The 16,405-nt window shown below is 42.6% G+C and overlaps 1 protein-coding gene across 1 annotated transcript in view; it reads right to left on the bottom strand.

Annotated features, from left to right (window-relative positions):
- loxl1 (lysyl oxidase-like 1) overlaps positions 1 to 16,405 on the bottom strand; it is a 65,516-nt gene that overhangs the window by 24,678 nt on the left and 24,433 nt on the right. The window contains exon 3 of the mRNA XM_067973636.1: positions 14,300 to 14,437. Within this exon, the coding sequence (XP_067829737.1) occupies positions 14,300 to 14,437 (138 nt within the window). The remainder of the gene's footprint in view (positions 1 to 14,299; positions 14,438 to 16,405) is intronic.

Below are 16,405 nucleotides of genomic sequence, written 5' to 3'. Positions count from 1 at the left end.
AAATTTTGATATGTTGCACTCGGTCCCCTCCTCCAAATCGTTAATATAGATTGTAAAGAGTTGGGGACCCAGCACCGACCCCTGTGGAACACCACTGGTTACTGGTTGCCAGTCCGAAAATGAACCATTTATCCCAACTCTCTGCTTCCTGTTCGATAACCAATCCTCCACCCATGCCAGAATATTACCCCCAATCCCGTGATTTTTTATCTTAAGTATCTTCGGAAGGGTGGATGAGCCTTGGAGGGAGTAATGCTCAGATTCACCAGAATAATGCCAGGATTTAAAGGGTTACAGTTGTATAAACTTGGCTTGTATTCCCTTGAGTTTAGAAGGTTGAGGGGTGATTTAATAGTGGAGGTGCACAGAGGTCGTCTGGTGGGGGAATCCAAAATAAGGGGGCACAATCTTAAAAAATAGAGCTAGGCCATTCAGGAGTGAAACCAGGATGCACTTTTTCTCACAAAGGGTAGTGGAGGTATGGAATTCTCTCCCATAAAGGCTGTGGATGCTGGGGGTCAATTGGAAGTTTCAAGACTGAGATTGACAGATTTTTACTAGGTAAGGGTATCAGGGGATATGGATCAAATGAAGTTGAGGTACAGATAAGCCATCATTTAATTGAATGGTGGAACAGGCTCAAAGGATTGAATAGCCTACTTCTGTTCCTACGCTCCAGAACTAACACTTCCATACAGTACTGAGGGAGTGCTGCATTGTTGGCAGTGCCGTCTTTCAGATGAGACGTTAAACAGAGGCCCCATCTGCTTGTTTGGTAGGACATAATATATCACATGCTATTAGTCAAGGAAGAGCAGAGGAGCTCTTCTCGAGTCCTAGCCAACATTTATCCCTCAATATAGACCACCAAAAATTGATTAACTGGTCCTTTATCTGCGTGCTGTTTGTGGGACCTTACTGTGCTCAAATTAGCTGCATGTTTTCCTGGAAAATAATGGTGACTGTACTTCAAAAAGTAACTCAATGACTGTGAAGTGATTTGGGACTTCCTCAGATGTGAAAGGTGTTACATAAATGACAATTCTTTCTTTTACTCACTTGTATGCTTGCTACTGCCTGATATCAAGGGCAGGGAGTAAGTTTTGCTGGTAAACACAGTCCCTGAAACAACCAGGAACAACCTCCACCACAGGTCACCGAGAAGATCTTAGCATCCTGGTAGAACCATTATACCACCTGATGTAAACATATTGATGCATCTGCCATCAATGCATTAATGATATTCCTTAGCCAAAAATATACATGTAAGTTAAAATATTGGGCCTGAATTTGTTGGAGTGGAGCATCTCGCGGTGTGCCCGGTTTATTAGACTTCTCCCCTCGCCTTTCCGCTCAAAATCTTTTTGCCCAGTAAGTTGCTGGAAGTTCGAACTGGTAACGGCATGAGATTTAAGGATAGAGAAAGAAACAGAGGAAGGACTGAGAAGGAGAATGAGTTAGAATCAAATCAGGTAGAGGAAGAGAAATAAAGAGAGGGAAAGAATGATTGGATTGAGAGAAAGAAAAAGAAACTAAAAGGAAAATGGAGAAGAAAAAAATAAATTTAAAATCTCCAACAATTCGCTACCTGAAGGAATGAGACTCCACGGTTTAAAATGTTCCATTTCTGGACCACAGGGGTTGATTGCTAATTGTTAATGACTGCCACTTCATTAAAAGGGTACTTACACTTTTAATTACTATCTGTGGCGAGTTTAATGGGTAATTAATATGCAAATTCAGCAGCTTCATGAAACTCACGGGGAGGTTACGCACGAGATGCCGTTTTCGCGAAGCTTTAGACGGAGCAGCGCAAACTGTCCAGCAACTTGTGGCGATTCGCAATTCATGGGGCATCTCTTCCCCGCCACAAGTTACTGGCCGATTTGGGCATTAATAATGGCGTGTACGTTCACACAATCTTTTTCGCACATTCTGGGCCTTATAATAGCTTGTACTGCACCACATATCGTTCTAACTGCCCAATATTCTGACGTGCAGGTACTGAACCTGCTGGAAACTCCTCAGAGAGCTGCTGATTCCCGTTAACAGACTATGTTTGACCTCCGTTTCTACATCAGACCACGATGTCCTGTTAATCGCAATATCCTCCACTTGAACCCTACCCCTAGACAGTGAAAAAGAGCAATTGATATAGATATATTATATGTTATATATATATATAGCTTTCAGTGTAGGACTGGAGACTGGAGGGGATTTTACAGCTGTAAAATGAGAAAATGAGCAAATAAATAATAAAGTCAGCTCAAAATAATTTTCATTATGCTAGCGGTAAGTTCTGTGCTTCAGAACTTTGAAAGTACGTTTATACATTTTCCCACCGTTTGTTCGTTGCAGAGGACAGGAATTGGCACTTTAGCACTAAACAAGGTGAAATGCACACACACTCCACCTGCTTTAAGTTGGAGCTATTTTAACATAATCCTTTTAAAGTTTTTAATAAAGTGTAGTTCAAGGAGGGGAGGGGGTGTGTGATGGGTTTGAATCCCAGCTCCTGCCAAAGTGAACTTGGCTTGGCCCCAGAGCCCGAATGCCAACTTGCCAGGCTTGGCTGGGTTGACGGATGCTGGGTGACTACACTTCAAAAATACCCCAGTGGCTGCAAAGCACTTCGGGACGTCCTGAGCTCGTGAAAGGCGCTATAGAAATGTAAGTCTTTCTTTAAGTAGAGGTGAAGCGTCCAGTCACTGGGGGAGAAGGAAAGACGGGACAGAGGCTACAACTTCCGTAGCATTTCAGGATACCCCAGTGGCTGCCATGAGATCAACACAGGTGATGTCTGAAAAGGTCATCCTACTCGCCTGTCAGACAGAGTTCATCCCAGGAAGCCAGAGAGGGGACGTTGCCCAAAGATTGAAGAAAAGCATTAAAACAAAACACCCAAGTACATTTTACATCAAAGTGACTATTATATTTGATATCAAAGTGATAGATCTTTAAATTTAAAAGATCTGTCAAGCCCTCAAGAACAGCTCAGGTTCATCAAGGGATAAATCCCCACTTGGCAGATTGAGCTGAGAAGAGCAGCCCCAGTAAAGGTTCTGTAAGGGCCCTGTAAAGGTATGTTTTGTCTGGATTCTGCTTTAATATCTACAGTTCCTTCAACAATGAAAAAAAAAATCCACAGGAACGCAAATCTGGCACAAGTTGTTAAAGAAAAAGATTTCCACTGACCCCATGTGACCTCATATGTACACATTGGGACAGAAATCCATCTTGCCAATGGGCAATATCACACTGATCGCCTGTTACATGCCCTGCCCAATATTCAGCTCCATTTGGAACGTAACATCGGGTGGGGTGAATAAGGAGCACCCAATGCAATACCGTCCATCTTACACTCTCATGCAAGGTGAATTCCTACCCCATTGTGTACGCATGTGAACACTTTTCACTTTACTCCAATCACCATTTATTTTTAGTCTGCCACTGGTTCTCCTGCAATAACTAGTTAATGTGAGGGGAAACTACTTCACTGGAAAACAAAGGCGGTTGAAGGAGACATAACTCTTTTTTGAAGCATATTGAATTTAGACCTTGGTCGTGCGCCCATTTTCTCTTCACGACAATAAACTGGTTCGAATCAAGGACTAAGCTGGTTTTAGCTCATTTTTGGAGGGTGTGAGAGCTCATCACAGTTAGCTTACAAAACAAGCGTTGCTCTGCTTTTAAATCCATCATCTTTTGGAAGGCGAACAGGGTAAGGAAGGTAGCATCTGTGGAGAAAGAAACCCTTCGTCAGAACCCTTGAGTTCTGATGAAAGGTCATCGACCTGAAACGTTGACTCTGTTTCTTTCTCCGCAGATGCTGCCTGACTTGCTGAGTATTTCCAGCATTTTGAGTTTTTATTTCAGATTTCCAGCATCCACAGTATTTTCCTTTTGATGGAGTGTACAGCTGGCATGATTGCTTGAGTAGATTTATAGAATCTTCTGTTCCAATAAACCAGTTTACGGAGCTTAATGAGATGGATGTGCATCCAATTCTGATTCCTGACGATGCACTCAAATGTTTGAATTTTAAGTGGACATCCTTAATTGGTCATTTGTGTCTGATATTATGTATTAAAATCACATGGTTCTAGTTTCATGTCCTGAAGATTCGCCCTGCATCTTAAACGGAAGCTTACTGTAAGGGAGTAATTTCAATTAGAAAAGTACTCACCCCAGTGAAGGAAAATAGCAAAAATGTTTGGTTTCAAGAGCTAAATTCAACCCAAGATTCCAGAGATAAAGTAACAACATATTGTACCACCCTCTCAGGAGCACAGAAGCATATTGTCTCTACTCAGCCGACAGGATTTATATCCACATCCCAAATACAAAAAGTCTACCTTCTCAAACACTATGCCCAATCCTGCCTGTCTCCTCTGTATTGGCTCTTTGTTACTGCTGCTGATTCCTTATCTTCCCTCTTTGTTTGCAGATATTTCCTGATTTCTTGTAAACGATTTCCTGCCCCACGTCAATGGTGTAACTTCCAGGAGCCACTTAAGTCCATCTCTTAAGCTGACAGTGTACAAGACAAATCTATGTGACCTGCAGATCTCCAGAGAGTTGAACAATTCATTCTTAAATTGGAAGTACATGGCATTTGTAGTGCGAGCGTTCTCTGGAGGTTCCACAGCTTAGTCCCAAATGATAGTCACGTGAGCCAGGTCTGCAGAGTTCAATAGCTCAGATAACCCTTTTGTCCTGAATCAACAGTACCATGGATGTCAGTCAGGGTAAACTGAGTGAAATACTTTAGATACACAATTACATTTTTTCCCTGCAACAATCAGGAACCACTCTCAAAAAATATACATGCAACTACCCAAGGATTTGAAATTGTTTTAGAGGCTACAGTATGTTTTGAAACCACATTTATTCAAACTGTAACAACGGGGGACAATTTTAACCTAATTCGCCGGGCGGGAATCCCAGGGGATCGGGTGGAATGCTGGTTTTACTCCCCGCCCAATAATAATCTCTGTTGACGTCAATGGAGAGTAAAATCGGGCAGGATATAAAACCAGCATTCCACCCGATCCCTTCAGTTAACCAACGGGCAGGTTAGGTTAAAATTGCCCAATGTTTCTCTGTATCCTTCAGCTGTGAAAAGCTCTCGCCATCTATTAGCCAACTAAATAAAAGGCGTCACATTCACCAAAAGGAAAATTGTGGATATTCAAATCAATTATTGCAACAGAATCTGTCACCGGGCACACAGTTAAAGGAGCAGTGTCACGGCTGGAAAATCACTGATGCACGTTTTCAGTGATATTCAACTCACAATGGTAATTCAAAGTTGTTCTTTTTTTCCCCCATAGTTAATAAAAAAGGTGAATTATTCAATCATTCGAATTAAGCAATGTAAATAACACAATAAAGTGGGAATTTCACAGGAATCAGATCATCTTGAATTAAGCAACTTTAAATTAAGAAACTTTAAATTAAGAAACTTTAAATTAAGAAACTTTAAATTAAGAGTAGACCGTAATGCACTTCACATTGGGAACCTTACTTGTGTTGCTTCCATGTGACAAAATAATACCCAGCTTTTCTGAGGTCTTCCCTCACCTCACCTTGTTTTGTGCAAACACTGATGTTCTCTTAAACCTCAAGCCTGCTGAATAACTAGCAGCTTCACAAGGTTAGCTAGCACAAATGCTATGGTTATCAACCACACCTAAAAACAGATTCTCTGGTCATTACCACATTGCTGTTTGTGGGAGCTTGCTGCGTGCAAATTGGCTGCCGTGTTTGTTGCATTACAACAGTGGCTACACTTCAAAAGTACTTCATTGGCTGTAAAGTGCTTTGGGACATTCTGGGGTCATGAAAGGCACTCTATAAATGCAAGTTCTTTCTTTCTTAGTGCTTTGGGAATTAAGTGGAAAAGCTGACATCAATGGCAAATATCAGAACACTGCGAGGATCACTGCAAGTAAAGATTGCTGGGCTTGTAAGTTAAGTGTGCCATGCAACTGTTGGTTAAAATAACAGCCAACAGAGACCGACATACCATAGAGATCTGAAAACGCTCGATATTTCTGGCATTCAGTACATCGGTGAATAAATACAGGCTCTGGTTTCCCATTTTGATGTTTGAATAATTATGTTGTTATATGACTTCATTCTCTCCTTTTTGATGGCTAACAATTTAGTTACAGGAATTTCTGGGGGGTTTTTTTTTGGTCGTGACATTTCAGCAGAAGGGCAAAGTATTACGGTGGATTTGTGCAAACTTGGAGATCATTTATCCACACTAGCACAGTCGCGCCTTTGTAGTCGTGAACTTTCGACTTGTTTGTTAGGAATACTTCACATAGTTTGCAAGTTTGCTGTTGTATAATAATGGATGGTCTGCAAATCTCCAGCCAAGAGGAAAAAGCTCATTAAAGCGATTTTTAAGGGCTGATAGACAATATTTCTTAAAGAACAAAAAGAAATAGGATGTAATGTTAGTGAGAACTTGCTGGCAATTAATGGCAATGAGCTACAACAATGGATTATTAAACATAGGCTAACCCACTGGACATGATAAAAAAAAATGCATTAGTACCGGTCACAAATGTGACAGGTTCAGTGAAATAATGGTGGAGATCTACTTGAAAAATAAGAGAACACAGCTTTTCCTAGAAATAGCCACACTTAGTGATAAATATGGAGGAAGTTTGTGCTATGAATCACTGCCAATCAGAAACAGAATTAAAACTGCCGAAACTCATTGCCCATCAGTCTCTTACAATACCCAAGAGAGAAGAGGTTTATTAGTGTGGGCTACTTTTGAATCTTGATCCCCGGAGTGAAAGTGTCTTGTTCTAACCCAATTATGATCCGATGATTTAAGGGAAAGGGTGAGGCGGGAAACTGTTTAAGGGTTGCACCCACTCTTAAAAGCCACAGGGTCTTTCATCTCAACAACATGGAGGTTAACTTAGCAAGGTTGAGATAAAACAGGTCAGATCAAATCCCACGAAAAGCTCACGCCATCACAGATCTGTTACTACATCTGGATGCAATCGAGTTGCTGGCATAATGGACAAGATGGCCTGTCCAGGGTTGACAATTAATAGGCACATCCAAGGTTGGCCTGGATGTACCTATGATGTAATCATGTCAAATTTGAGTATTCTGGCACTTGGTTGGTTGAATAATTGGTCTTGGGAGCCAGGAGCCAATTTTCCATGTGGGCCACATTTCCAGGATGGATAATGGGATTCAAAAGGCAGAGGGAACGATTAAGTAAAAATGTTTAAGTTTATAAAAGTAGCAGGAAGGAATAGAATAGTTAGAATAGGATATAGTTGCTAAAAATTAGGTGATGGTAAAATATTAAAAAACAGGAGAGAAATAATGGGGAGAAGGGCAAGGAGGGAGTCTCATTTCATACCATAATATGGTAAATACTCCAAATATCTGAGCATTCTTACTGTAATATATTAGCATCACAGTGTGACAGCTGAAACCTTGAGCCCAGAGTGATCAGAATTTCCTCGGAGCAGCTGGCAGTTTAAAGCTTAACTCTCGGTATTTGGCCTTTGCTTATATTTAGCAATTATCTCCCTGCAACCGAAAATTTTTACTTCAGATTACTTAGGTCCATGGATTTTTTTTTAATATTCGTTCATGGGATGTGGGGATCATTGGCGAGGCCAGCATTTATTGCCCATCCCTAATTGCCCTTGAGAAGGTGGTGGTGAGCCGCCTTCTTGAACCGCTGCAGTCCGTGTGGTGAAGGTTCTCCCACAGTGCTGTTAGGAAGGGAGTTCCAGGATTTTGACCCAGCGACGATGAAGGAACGGCGATATATTTCCAAGTCAGGATGGTGTGTGACTTGGAGGGGAACGTGCAGGTGGTGGTGTTCCCATGTGCCTGCTGCTCTTGTCCTTCTAGGTGGTAGAGGTCGTGGGTTTGGGAGGTGCTGTTGAAAAAGCCTTGGCAAGTTGCTGCAGTGCATCCTGTGGATGGTACACACTGCAGCCACAGTGCGCCGGTGGTGAAGGGAGTGAATGTTTAGGGTGGTAGATGGGGTGCCAATCAAGTGGGCTGCTTTGTCCTGGATGGTGTTGAGCTTCTTGAGTGTGGTTGGAGCTGCACTCATCCAGGCAAGTGGAGAGTATTCCATCACACTCCTGACTTGTGCCTTGTAGATGGTGGAAAGGCTTTGGGGAGTCAGGAGGTGAGTCACTCGTCACAGAATATCCAGCCTCTGACCTGCTCTTGTAGCCACAGTATTTATATGGCTGGTCCGGTTAAGTTTATGGTCAATGGTGACCCCCAGGATGTTGATGGTGGGGGATTTGGCAATGGTAATGCCGTTGAATGTCAAGGGGAGGTGGTTAGACTCTCTCTTGTTGGAGATGGTCATTGCCTGGCACTTATCTGGCGCGAATGTTACTTGCCACTTATCAGCCGAAGCCTGGATGTTGTCCAGGTCTTGCTGCATGCGGGCTCAGACTGCTACATTATTTGAGGGGTTGCGAATGGAACTGAACACTGTGCAATCATCAGCGAACATCCCCATTTCTGACCTTATAATGGAGGGAAGGTCAATGATGAAGCAGCTGAAGATGGTTGGGCCTAGGACACTGCCCTGAGGAACTCCTGCAGCAATGTCCTGGGGCTGAGATGATTGGCCTCCAACAACCACTACCATCTTCCTTTGTGCTAGGTATGACTCCAGCCACTGGAGAGTTTTCCCCCTGATTCCCATTGACTTCAATTTTACTAGGGCTCCTTGGTGCCACACTCGGTCAAATGCTGCCTTGATGTCAAGGGCAGTCACTCTCACCTCACCTCTGAAATTCAGATCTTTTGTCCATGTTTGGACCAAGGCTGTAATGAGGTCTGGAGCCGAGTGGCCCTGGCGGAACCCAAACTGAGCATCGGTGAGCAGGTTATTGGTGAGTAATTGCCGCTTGATAGCACTGTCGACGACACCTTCCATCACTTTGCTGATGATTGAGAGTGGACTGATGGGGCGGTAATTGGCCGGATTGGATTTGTCCTGCTTTTTGTGGACAGGACATACCTGGGCAATTTCCCACATTGTCGGTTAGATGCCAGTGTTGTAGCTGTACTGGAACAGCTTGGCTAGAGGTGCAGCTAGTTCTGGAGCACAAGACTTCAGCACTACAGCCGGGATGTTGTCAGGGTCCATAGCCTTTGGGTCCAGTGCACTCAGCCATTTCTTCATATCACGTGGAGTGAATCGAATTGGCTTCTGTGATGGTGGGGATATCGGGAGGAGGCCGAGATGGATCATCCACTCGGCACTTCTGGCTGAAGATGGTTGCAAAGGCTTCAGCCTTGTCTTTTGCACTCACGTGCTGGACTCCGCCATCATTGAGGATGGGGATGCTTGCAGAGCCTCCTCCTCCCGTTAGTTGTTTAATTGTCCACCACCATTCACGACTGGATGTGGCAGGACTGCAGAGCATGTTGCTTCCGCTGTTAGCATGCATGCAGTCCTGAGTTGTAGCTTCACCATTTAACACCACATTTACCTCACAGTGGTCCTGCCAATGGCAGCCATGATTTCTGCAGTATGGGGATCTGCAGCTTCCTGGGTTTATGAAATTCCATCTAGTGGTCAAAGAATGCAGCTGCAGGCGTGACTGTGTGTCACAGAGTGGTGACGCCCAAATAAGAAGTGCACGAAGTGCACAGTAAATTTGTTACAGATATATCTATAGCATTAAAACTCTTATGTCTGCCTGCACTTCCTGTCACCACATTTTGTCACACTTTCACGCCAACTTCTCCATTACAAATTCCTACGTCCACATTTATAATGGAAATTGCCTATGTCAACTTGTCACACGGTAATTGTCAAACAGTGGCTGTCCAACGGGACTTAGGGGTTCAGGTACATAGATCATTGAAGTGTCATGAACAGGTGCAGAAAATAATCAAGAAGGCTAATGGAATGCTGGCCTTTATATCTAGAGGACTAGAGTACAAGGGGGCAGAGGTTATGCTGCAGCTATCCAAAACCCTGGTTAGACCGCACCTGGAGTACTGTGAGCAGTTCTGGGCACCGCACCTTCGGAAGGACATAATGGCCTTGGAGGGAGTGCAGCGTAGGTTTACTAGAATGATACCCGGACTTCAAGGGTTTAGTTACGAGGCGAGATTACACAAATTGGGGTTGTATTCTCTAGAGTTTCGAAGGTTAAGGGGTGATCTGATCGAAGTTTATAAGATATTAAGGGGAACAGATAGGGTGGATAGAGAAAAACTATTTCCGCTGGTTGGAGATTCTAGGAGTAGGGGGCACAGTCTAAAGATTAGAGCCCGACCTTTCAGGAGCGAGATTAGAAAACATTTCTACACACAAAGGGTGGTAGAAGTTTGGAACTCTCTTCCGCAAACGGCAATTGATACTAGCTCAATTGCTAAATTTAAATCTGAGATAGATAGCTTTTTGGCAACCAAAGGTATTAAGGTATATGGAGTTAGATCACAGATCAGCCATGATCTTATCAAATGGCGGAGCAGGCACGAGGGGCTGAATGGCCTACTCCTGTTCCTATGTTTCTAATTACACCCTCCCACCAGTGGAGGCAGTGTAGCACCTCAGTTTTGTGTCACCCGCTCCCCAGCCTCTACTACATAGAAACCCATACGCTCCAACGAACTGCACCTCTCTGCTTCCAAAATTCCTGAATGTTTTGCTACTTATAAGTAATAGTATTAAATAATATGAAAGTATTCTATTTCATAAAAATAAGCATGGATGGTATGACATTAAAATGGAGTTTGAATTACAGCTGTATTACCAGCACCCAGGTACCAATTATGCCCACCTTCCAACAACCAACGCTGCACTGAATGACTACAGTTGGTTTTGACTCCCCCGAGTGCAATGTCACAGATCAACTAGTACACACACACACACACACACCACAAAACATTAACACAAGCTTCACTTAGCATTCCCGTATTCAACTACCAAAAGGAATTCATTCATGGAGCATTTTTATGAGGTTCGAAAAGAGACCATGGGGTGAATATCCATCCTGGGTGGTATTACATGGGTCTCCCATCATGCTCACCACCCAACATTCGGTAACATTGACTTCAATAGAACTGGATATCGGGCGGGGTGTGACAGGCGGCTGATGCAATACCGCCCGCTTAGCGTTGCCTCCCGAGGCGGATTCCTATCTCCACCATATCTTGGGTCTACTGGTGGCTCATTCAACAGCCCAATTCATAGAAAGAGAAAAGGAAGATTTACCAGTTTCTTTGGTGTAGCCAAGATTGTACAATAGGAAGTACAGGGTAAATGCAAATTAGCTCTACACTATAGTATATTTAAGCAAACTGGGTGTTATCGCTGGGTGATTTTGTTTTGTAAATATTTGATTAACCAGCACCAGATTGAAGGATTAAAGAATTAATGCCGAATAATAAGTATCTGTATGATATCATCAATCTTGTGACCTGACGATAAGGTTTCACTGGCTTTAGTCGTGTGCTTGTTCAATAAGATGGTGCTCTGCAATTCAAATATTTACGAAAAGGAAAACCAAGGTTTGATGTTTGATTCAGTCATCAGGTGATAAAGCATCAAATTATCTAAACATGAAATTCTGTATCTGAACTGTACAGGATCCTGTAAACTCTACAGTATGTCATTTAGTTTTGCCCTAAAAATATGCAGCATTTCAAAATGAATATATTTTTACTGAAGATGACATTTCTATAGGTGTGAGGAGGCAGCACCTTATCTGACTGGACAGATACACCCTTTCGTTTTTTGACACATTCAGCTTAAAGCTAAAAGCACAATCAATATTCCAAAATGTTCGTAATTCCGCTATTTCAGTAGAATTGGCTCAATTTTATTGTAAAGTTTGTCTCTTCTTCCTTAATACAAGGTTATGAAGCAGCATAGTGAAGGTTTAATTCATCTTATTAACAATGAGATTTGGGTGGTTCTGTTCAAGCTGACCCTCTGTTGCCTCTACTGCCAAGTACAAGCTCCTACTAACAGTTTCTGTGGTCCTTCTAAAACCATTCAAGAAATTATATTGTCTGCACATAGATCAAGAGAAAAACATTACAGATTGTTTGTACACAAGAGGAAAAATGTGGGCCTTAATACTGACGAGGCATTGACTTCAACGGAAATAAAAATGGGGACAGATGTAAACCAGGCTGCTGATTCGCTATCACCCCTTTTACACGATCGCACAGAGTCAAGGTCGACCCCAAAACATGAGCGTTTTAAATGACATCAATTCATTACTGGACACTAACCCATGGGATGCAATTTCTAGCACATTGTGGTGAGTACAGACAGCTGGGGTGCAATATCTAACCACCGTATTTAGGAACAGGAGTAGGCCATTCAGCCCCTCGAGCCTGCTCTGCCATTTGATAAGATCATGGCTGATCTGTGATCTAACTCCATATACCTGCCTTTGGCCCATATCCCTTAATACCTTTGGTTGCCAAAAAGCTATCTATCTCACATTTAAATTTAACAATTGAGCTAGTATCAATTGCCGTTTGCAGAAGAGAGTTCCAAACTTCTAATACCCTTTGTGTGTAGAAATGTTTTCTAATCTCACGCCTGAAAGGTCTGGCTCTAATTTTTAGACTGTGCCCCCTACTCCTAGAATCCCCAACCAGCGGAAATAGTTTCTCTCTATCCACCCTATCTGTTCCCCTTAATATCTTATAAACTTCGATCAGATCACCCCTTAACCTTCGAAACTCTAGAGAATACAACCCCAATTTGTGTAATCTCTCCTCGTAACTTGACCCTTGAAGTCCGGGTATCATTCTAGTAAACCTACGCTGCACTCCCTCCAAGGCCAATATGTCCTTCCGAAGGTGCGGTGCCCAGAACTGCTCACAGTACTCCAGATGCGGTCTAACCAGGGTTTTGTATAGCTGCAGCATAACTTCTGCCCCCTTGTACTCCAGTCCTCTGGATATAAATGCCAGCATTCCATTAGCCTTACTGATTATTTTCTGTACCTGTTCATGACACTTCAATGATCTATGTACCTGAACCCCTAAGTCCCTTTGGGCATCCACTGTTTTTAACTTTTTACCATTTAGAAAGTACCCTGTTCTATCCTTTTTTGATCCAAAGTGGATGACCTCACATTTGTCTACACTGAATTCCATTTGCCACAGTTTTGCCCATTCACCTAATCTATCAATATCCCTTTGTAATTTTATGTTTTCATCTACACTGCTTACAATGCCACCAATCTTTGTGTCATTGGCAAACTTAGATATGAGACTTTCTATGCCTTCATCTAAGTCGTTAATAAATATTGTGAATAACTGAGGCCCCAAGACAGATCCCTGCGGGATCCCACTAGTCACATCCTGCCAATGTGAGTACCTTCCCATTATCCCTACTCTCTGTCGCCTTTCGCTCAGCCAACTTCCTAACCAAGTCCGTACTTTTCCCTCGATTCCTTGGGCTTCTATCTTAGCTAACAGTCTCTTATGTGGGACTTTATCAAATGCCTTCTGGAAGTCCATATAAATAACATCCATTGACATTCCCCTGACCACTACTTTAGTCACCTCTTCAAAAAATTCTATCAGGTTTGTCAGGCACGACCTACCTTTCACAAATCCATGCTGGCTCTCTCTGATTAACTGAAAATTCTCTAGGTGTTCAGTCACCCTATCTTTAATTATAGACTCCAGCATTTTCCCCACAACAGATGTTAGGCTAACTGGTCTATAATTCCCTGGTTTCCCTCTCTCTCCTTTCTTAAAAAGCAAAGTGACATGTGGAATTTTCCAATCTCGAGGGACAGTTCCTGAATCTAAAATGAAGGCTCGTCTGGGATCTCTCGCATTATTTTAATCAGCCAACCCAAAGCGAGAATCATACCCCTAGACCGGCGAGCCGGTTAAATTTAAATGGAATAAGAAATAGAAACCAAAAGATACATGCGAAATAAACATGATTAGAAAAAAATCCTCAATAAATATTAATGACTGCTATTTAATTATGAAAGACACGTTAATTGCCATTATTTATTCGATCTTACAATCACTATCTTAACCTTCTCACTTGACATTTTAAATGAGCTGTAATCTTTCCAACAAAGTTTTCAAGTCAGTTCCATTATACGGAAATAATTACTGTAGTGTAGGCGTAATTTGATCTTAATTGAATCCCTAGGCCAATAGTGCTTCCACAGATTTTGTACGAATGAATATTCTAATTCGCCCCTTTTCCAAAGGGTGATTCCCTCTCCCAACACCCGCGCACAACGTCCGGTGACTGGCGTTCCGGCTGACTTACTGGTGACAGCTGTGCCACTCCCAAGTGTGTCGTGGTCTGTTTGGGAGGAAGTCGGCGATCCCTTGGTTCTTTACCCTCTGGGGAAACCTCAGCAGAACCCTGATGTCGTAGTCCGTGGTTTCAGACGCATAAGCAGAGCTGGAGGAGACAAAAGAGACCTTGTCTGAGCCTGAGCAGATAGAATTCACCGCAACGCCTATGAATGAACTGCAGGGATGTAATTCAGTAAGAATGTTGGCAAGAACTACACAACAACTGGACATCCTAACCCAAGGCTTCTAAAAAAAAATCCATTTTATACAGACAGTATGCATTTTACATTGTTGGGAAATCTCTAAATCAATACAATTTTAAAATTAATATCTGAATTAGGGTTATCTGGCCTCTCTACGGTTTACTATTTTGTTAATGGAGAAATTTCAACACTCAGGTGCCTAGGTTGGAACGTTACTCTGAGAAAATAAATAGGACAGTTTCTTTTTAACACATCTGGGAGGCCACACAGCCAGATGTTTTTCACGACAGTGAACCTGGAGATAACTCCCATTTATCCATTCCGATATTATTTAAATGAAAAATAAATGGCAGCATTACTTTCATAATGGAGGTCTTTCACTGGGGCACTTTTTACAGCATGTCCTTTCCCCACACCCTACAAGATGGAAAGTATGGGGGATTCTGCTGCCGTGTCCAGCACACCCAGTCAAAAGTTGGAAAAATTCAAATCAATAAGAGCAAGCTCATTTTAATTGTGACTACAGTTTAAGCTCATGTGCTCCTCAATTGACAGATTAATACTCTGACAAAGAGCTATCATTTACATGGTGCCTTTCAGGGTTTCCCACAGCCCTTCACAGCTGAGGAATTACAGTTGAGGTGCAGTCACTGTTGTTTTTTAGGCAAACGTAGCAGCTAGTTTGCACAAAGCGAGATCTCACACAACAGCACATTAGATAAATGACCACTGAATCTGTTTTGATGGTATTGGTTGAGACATGAACGTGGCCAGGACACAAGGAGAATGTCCTGCTCATCTTTGAATAGCGTTGTTAGATCTTTCATGTCCACTCAAACAGTCAAATGGGTTTCAATCTCAGCTGAAAGACAGGTCCTCCGACAATGAAGCACTCCCTCAGTGCTGCACTGAACTGTCCTTCTAGATTATGTATTCAAGTCCTGGAGTGAGCCTCAAACCCACAACTTTCTGTCTCAAGGGGGAGACTGCTACCATTGAAGCAATCTGACAATATCTCCCACACCACAAACACACCAGTAAACATGTTACACTGAGTCCCCTGTTCTTTCTTAGGAACATAGGAACAGGAGTAGGCCATTCAGCCCCTCGAGCCTGTTCCGTTATTCAATTAGATCATGCCATCTTAACTCCATTTACCCGTCTTGGTTCCATAACCCTTAATACCCTTGCCTAACAAAAATCTATCAATCTCAGTTTTGAAATTTTCAATTGACCCCCAGCCTCAACAGCTTTTTGGGGGAGAGAGTTCCAGATTTCCACTCCCCTTTGTGTGAAGAAGTGCTTCCTGCCATCACTCCTGAACGGCCTAGCTCTAATTATAAGGTTACGCCCCCTTGATCTGGACTCCCCCCACCAGAGGAAATAGCTTTACTATCTACCCTGTCAAATCCTTTAATTATTTAGATCACCTCCCCAATCTTTAATAATACAAGCCTAGTCTATGCAACCTGTCCTCGTAATTTAACCCTTTTAGCCCCGGTATCGTTCTGATCAATCTACACTGCACCCCTCCAAGGCCAATATATCCTTCCCGAGGTGCGGTGCCCAGAACTGAACGCAGGATCTCCTGTTGCAGTGTAACCAGAGCTTTATATAACTGCGGCATAATTTCCACCCACTCGTATTCTTGTTCCACTCTCGTGATTTCTTCATGAAAAATGCTCACCAAGCCTGATTAGTCTGCAGAACAAGAGACAGATATCACTCAGATCACATGAAGCCTTGCAAAAGTGATATGATGATGCATTTTGGTGCAAGTTATGACATTCCATTGTAGCAAACGAATGAGAAGATTTGCTGAACAGTTTCTCATAAAAGTTGGTGCCTTTTTAATGAAATTTCCTATCAGT

This window comes from Heptranchias perlo, chromosome 38, assembly GCF_035084215.1.
Source record: "Heptranchias perlo isolate sHepPer1 chromosome 38, sHepPer1.hap1, whole genome shotgun sequence".
Lineage (NCBI taxonomy): Eukaryota > Metazoa > Chordata > Chondrichthyes > Hexanchiformes > Hexanchidae > Heptranchias > Heptranchias perlo.
The sequence above is the reverse complement of the archived record's forward strand: the minus strand, read 5'-3'. Positions and strand labels throughout refer to the sequence as shown.